Source organism: Eurypyga helias, unplaced genomic scaffold, assembly GCF_000690775.1.
Source record: "Eurypyga helias isolate BGI_N326 unplaced genomic scaffold, ASM69077v1 scaffold16776, whole genome shotgun sequence".
Classification (NCBI taxonomy): domain Eukaryota; kingdom Metazoa; phylum Chordata; class Aves; order Eurypygiformes; family Eurypygidae; genus Eurypyga; species Eurypyga helias.
The window spans coordinates 45201-51200 of record NW_010256166.1 but is presented as its reverse complement, the minus strand read 5'-3'; the positions used below and the strand labels follow the sequence as shown (position 1 = coordinate 51200).

Here is a 6000-nt window from a genome sequence, read left to right as displayed (position 1 = left end):
AGCTGGGGATGTGAGCTGAGAGGGTGCCCGCACGTACATAAAGGAAGGAAGAAAATAATATTGCAAAGCTGTCCCAAGGGAACAAAGAGCTCTGGAATGCCAGGCTTGTGGGAGAAAGGAGAAAAGGAGCCATTCTCTAGTAAGCTATGAGAAGGAGGGTCATACCCCAGCCCCTCTGCCTGGGGTATGAAAACTGCTGAGAAACTTCTGCTGAGAGTACAAATGAATCTCTCCAGCTCCTGCTGTGTGGTGGCAAATGCCAGGAGGGCTCCAGACCACTGTGGAGGGACCCTGGCCCTGAGCATGCTTCCCATTGGATCAAAATCCTCAGGGAGGCTCTGCACCTGCCTACAGCTCAATGCCAGAGCTGGGAGACATCACTGGAATGAAAATGTAGTTCCTCAGTGCTTCCTCTCTCTGTTTTCAATGGTTTTGGGGTGTATAACCACAAACTGTGGCAGCAGAGGCTATGGCCACCAAGAAGCTGGGGCTGGGACCCACAGCTGAGGGCGGGATCTGCATTAGCAGATCAAGACCTGAGGGACAACCCCTGCCTGCCTGGGGTGCTGTCCTGCCAGGGGGGAACAAGCCCCAGAGGCCACCTTCTAAAGCACAGCAGAGTCCCGCAACCACACCACTGTCCAGGACGGCGTCGGGGAAAGCCACCCACTCTCGCTTCACGCCAACAGCCTTGAAGGTCAGTTCAGCTAGGAAGCCACAGCCCAAGCGATGTGCATAATGCCTGTCCTGGAGGATGTTTGCTTAGCGGCAGCAGGAAGAGGTTTCTCATCCATCTGCAGACAAGGCGAGTCAGACGTGGGGTGTTCTCTGGTTCCCACCACCCCACAGCCCACCCAGCAGGCAGAAAGTGTTGGTCCCAGTACACCTATTTGGGTGGTAGTGGTTGAGAGCTCCGTAAGCAGGGAGAAGCGGCAGCTGAAGTTCACTGGCCAAACCCCCAGCTGGGGTCTCCAGAGACACAGATGCAATCCCAGGTGCCGCAGTCTCCGTTATCATCTGCTCTTCTGGAGGTCATGAGCCCCTAACAAGCCTTCAGAGAGTCCAGGTGCTGGGACTGCTGCCCATCCCAATCCCACACTAAGCCTCCGCATGCTGTCCAGGGAGCCCACGCCAGCCTTCTGGCCCTGCCCTCCCTTTTCAGGAGACCTGCTGGGCTGACAGACTCAGCACGTAAGGATGAGGATACTTTAGAGAAGAGGAATTTACACCTTTAAAAGACATCAGGACCTCCTGAAACCAGTAGCTTTCAAACTGTGAATCCACAGCCTTCAGAGGGGGTGAGGAGGCGTGCTCGAGAACATGTTTTAAGCACATTAAGAGATGGTAAATTTGCTCTACAGATGCCTCCACTGGAAAAAAGAAAAATCAGGTTCATATGCTAAAAGGTTCAAAACAACAACTTTAAGTTTCTTATATATGGTGGGATGCTCAGCTACCAAAAAGAAAAGTGAAAGAAGCTTTTAATGAAAGAGGCTTCTCCTGACCAAGTGCATCTCCAAACAGCAGCTCCCTTGGAACAGCTGCTTCCCCTAGGGAGCAGCATGATGATGGCTCCTTCCCCTGGGTGCCCTGCTTGGACACTGAGGACAATTATTAAATACCCACTTAGAATCTTGCTTCACTATGGAGTTAACCTGAGGAAATTCAGCTGGTGAGGAGAGTCAGCAGCTGAATGTCTTGACTCAGCAGTGGCTTTGTGCCCAACTGTTCAGACTTCCCCTTGCCTTATTCCAGAAACTCTGTGGCTAAAAACGGCTTTAAACTGAAAAAGGGGGGATGGGAGGTAAAAGGGGTGCACACAGCAACTTCCCACATCAACAGCCAAGCATCCTGCTGCTGGTCAGACCTGCTGGGGTATGCGGGGAGCAGGAATTTGATGATTTGTCTCCTTTGAAACTACAGTTTTCATAGGGCTTCCATCCAACACCAGGAAGAAAATTCCCACATCCCCGCAGATTGCTAACTTTCCACAGGATTTCTCTTTCCATAATCATTTATCTTCTCCCTCTGCCTCCCACCACTGCTCTGTGGAGTCACCTCTTCCCAAATGCACAGCCCCACTCCGACCCACCACCAGGCAGCCCTGTGAGGTGGAAGCAGTTCAATTTTCTCAATCTAGAGCTTGCTGGACAGGGATCTACGTCACAAAAGCCACTGATCATCACTGCCAGTGAAAACACCACAACCTCAATCTATGCTCCTGTTTGAAGTGGTCCCTCTGGACAGGAGGATGCTGGAAAGTTGGCAGGTGTGTGTGGAGGGGATGGAGGAAGGGCTTCACCTCCCCTTCCCACCTCCCGACTGCTGGAGACTCGTCTCAGCTCTGCTTTCAGCTGTGATTTGCTGTCCAACTGGACACCATGGGGGAAAAAGGGACACACAGCATCAGGATCTGCCTGCTTCCCTCTCCGTTCAGTCCTTATCCGCTTGATCTCCCTTTGCACAGGCCAGCAGCGGGGCTGGGGCTCATAGGGCAGGTGAGAGATAGAGAAGGGCCGAGGAACACAGGCTGCAGGCCTGGTAGCCAGCAGTGACCTGGTTTTGTTAGCACTCCTAACACTGGCAAAGGGAGCTGCGCTGGAGGAAAGCAGAAGGAAAGTCCTGCCTCAGCCCAGGAAGAGCTCCAGCGCTGGGGAAAGCAGACACCACAGGGGCCTGGAGATAGATGTATGGGTTGTCCAACCTCCTCTTTCCATTCCCAGACACTGCCAGATCCAAGGACTAAATTCATCCTTTGCTGTCAAACTTGGAGTTATATAGACTGCAGTCAACTGTGGTCCCTGAAAGTGCTTTCGCATTTTGAGGTGATGCGAGTTAGGTGGATCCTCTACCTGTGTCCCAGAAAAAAATCAAGAAGAGGGTGCATCCAACAGCACTAAAGGGCATGTCCCCTCCACTGCCACCAGCTGCCATTCCCATGGGTGTGCTGCAATCCAAGGTGTCAGTCAGGGAAGCCAAGGGTGAGAGATGGGGAGCAGGAAGGGTCCCGGCCACAGTGCCATGACAGCAGCTGTTTGGCTTGGCACCAGGCATGCTGACCAGTCCTTTTTCCCTCCCTCATTCCCGCCTTTCAGCCACCAGCATAAAAAGCTGCCTTCTTTTCTTTCACTCCGTTCATGGCCTGGCTGCCTTTCAAATTCCCGGAGAAAAGTATTTATCTGCTGGATGAATGATGACATCCGGCCAAACCCCAGACACGCCATCACGTCTGATCCAGCCCAGCCGTCTATCACAGCCCTCATCTCGTTATTGGTAAGCTGGCGGCCTGCCAGCACTCGGGGCTCGGGAAAGGGCTCCCACCAATCTCTCCAGAGGAGAGAGTCAAGGACGTTTATTAATTAGCATTTTGAATTGTAGCTAATAAATACCCCTCTGGCATTCAGGCTGGGATAGGAAACTCAACAGAGACGTCCTTGAGATGCTATAGCATTTCACTGCTGGAGGCAAACGGACAGGAGTCACCCGCAAAGTCCTTCTGCATTCTGCAAGCTCACCTCTCCTCCCCTGAGAGGAGCAGGGAGCGGAGGGAGCGCGGCCCACTGCCAGTTTCAGTGGTGCATCACTCACTTGCCCACCGAGCACTGCAACGGCCAAACACTCCCAAACACATAGCAATTCTGCAGTGAGTGCAATTTTGCACCCGGGAGCTGCTCAGCAGTCCCATAGGACACTGCGGGATGTACCTAAGGATGGACACCCCAACACAAGCACATGATTGGGATTGGGATTTGGGCTGGTGCCTTCACTCCCCTTGTCTGTGGACACAAACCAGGGAGATGATGAGGGACATGGCTGGATAGCCAGGAGCTACAGCTTCAAACATAGCAGAGCTGCACTGCTCTGAGGCTGACACCCAGCACCCAAAGGCCTCCACATCTGAATGCGCTCCTTGTTCTGGCCACGGCCCCCACCCTGCCTGATACCTGGCTCAGTCTACACGAAAGAATAAAGGTGAGGAAACCGGGTGCAAGAGTGAAGCTGCCCTTCAATCCACATGTGTGATGGTGCCTCAGCTACAAGCAGGTTCAATAAGTGACTCCCCCTGCAACACAGCTCACCACCCTCTCACGCAGGGCTCCAAGATTCATGCACAAGAAGCCCCCCACTTCCCAAAATATCCCCAGGGGCTGTTAACACTTGTGATAAACCCCCACCCAATGCCCTTGCCAGGTCATCTTTTCCTCGTGCCTCTTGCTTGCCCCTGAGCTGCTGCCTTCGCTGAGGGATGAGCACTGGGGTGGCAGGTTAAGTGGTGAGCAATAGCAGGGCAGGACGGATGAGAGCGCCAGCCGACAGCAAGCAATTAGTTAATGGGCTCCGGGGCCCTCAGACCAATCTCATCAAGTGACCACGAGCTGCAGGAGGAATGATGACAGGCCAAGCAGAGACAGGAGCCAAAGGGTGAAAGGAGGAATGGGGGGAAGGGTGAATTAAAAGAGGGAATGAAAACAATCAAAAACCCAGGATGAATAGATAGTCCACAGACACATAATACTTAGCTGGAGACCTGAAAGGCTCAGTGTTGCTGCTCAGAGGAGAAAAACAAAATTCCTTTATCTACCTTCACACCCTTCCAATACAGAATGATGTCAAATCAATTTACTGCCTTCCTCTCACAATTAATCAAGCCTCCTCCATTGCTCAACCCTTGGTAGAGCCGTGCATCGTGTCACATGCAGCATAAAAAGAGAGAACGGCATAGCAGGAGATGGAGGCGGCTGCTCAGATTTATGCTGCTTGTGATTAGTAAGAGATGGGTGGCTCCTGGCCAAAGTAGCTCATAGTCACAAGACTTATAACCACACAGAGTTGCGTAAGGCACGCGAGATTCCTTGCAAACGTTCCTTGTTTTGTATGGAAAGGTTCCGGAGTGCTGTTACGGATGGAGCTAGCCTTTCAAACAAGGCAGAGGTTGTTAGTAACCATGTGAAATGAGGCTTTTCAGACTGACCATGTTGCTGAAACCAACATTTGCAAGCAGAAGGTGGAGATCAACACTTCATGGGGTCCCAGAGAAGTGTTTCCACTTCTGCGCTGGAGAAGGCTATGCCAGGAGCCAGCTGAGTGAGCAGAGGTGTCCACCTCAAGCTGCACAACCCCCATTCCCTCTCCAAGAAAACCTCCAAATGCCAGATCTGTGACTCGTGGGGGGAACTGTTGGTGAATGTCAGACTCTTATGGATACCAGCAAGTTCAAGGCAGTTCGTGTCTCAGCACAACCCCAATGGCAGCGGCCACCAAACCAACTTACTCTTTGGGGGGTGTCAAGTCATCAGGTCGTGTCTCAAAGAACTGGAGGACCTCCTCGCACTGGGAGATGTAGGGAGGCAGCTGGATCAGAGCCTGTGGATAAAACAGAGACACTGGTGATGGGAAAGCACCAAGACTGAGCAAGGAGCCGAGTGGGGACAGGTCCTCAGAGTGCAGGGGACTGGGTTATGGCACTGAGCTCAGCATCCATCTGGTTCCCAGCACACAGGAGCACAGAGCCAGGCACTGAGGAGAGCTACTGTAAACACACACCAGAGTGGAGCAATACCCAGAGAGCCCTCAGGTACACCCACCACCCACCCCAGCTACAACCAAAGTCTAAAGGAGAATAAGCAGAGAATGCCGGGCTCTGCTTAGCCCAGCTCCAGCCTTGTGGCCAGATGTGCCCCCCTAAAGTAAGAGCCACGTGGGATGTTGGTCCCAGCATCCAGCCTCCCGGCCACGGCAGGACTGTTTCCCAGCCATGCTGTGGGCATGAAGCCGTTGTCATCCTTGGGGAAGGCTGGGAAGTTTACATGTGTCAGACTCTCAGTGCCATCAGCCCTGGCTAGCACATCCCAAAAATGCTCTGCTGGGCAACAGCAGCTCGGGAAGAGGCAGGGAGAGACGAAACAGGAGGCAGAAGTGTGGACACCAGCTCATCAGGGCAAAGGCTGGAAGGCTGCTACGCGTGCTGTGGAATGGCAGGAGCTATAAGCTGCCTCTGCT

At 53.0% G+C, this 6000-nt stretch overlaps 1 protein-coding gene across 1 annotated transcript in view; it reads right to left on the bottom strand.

The window, feature by feature from the left end:
* Positions 1-6000, bottom strand: part of SH3PXD2B (SH3 and PX domains 2B) — a gene marked incomplete at both ends in the record, with an annotated part of 57434 nt that overhangs the window by 18068 nt on the left and 33366 nt on the right. Inside the window, one exon of the mRNA XM_010153582.1 lies at positions 5273-5364. Within this exon, the coding sequence (XP_010151884.1) occupies positions 5273-5364 (92 nt within the window). The remainder of the gene's footprint in view (positions 1-5272; positions 5365-6000) is intronic.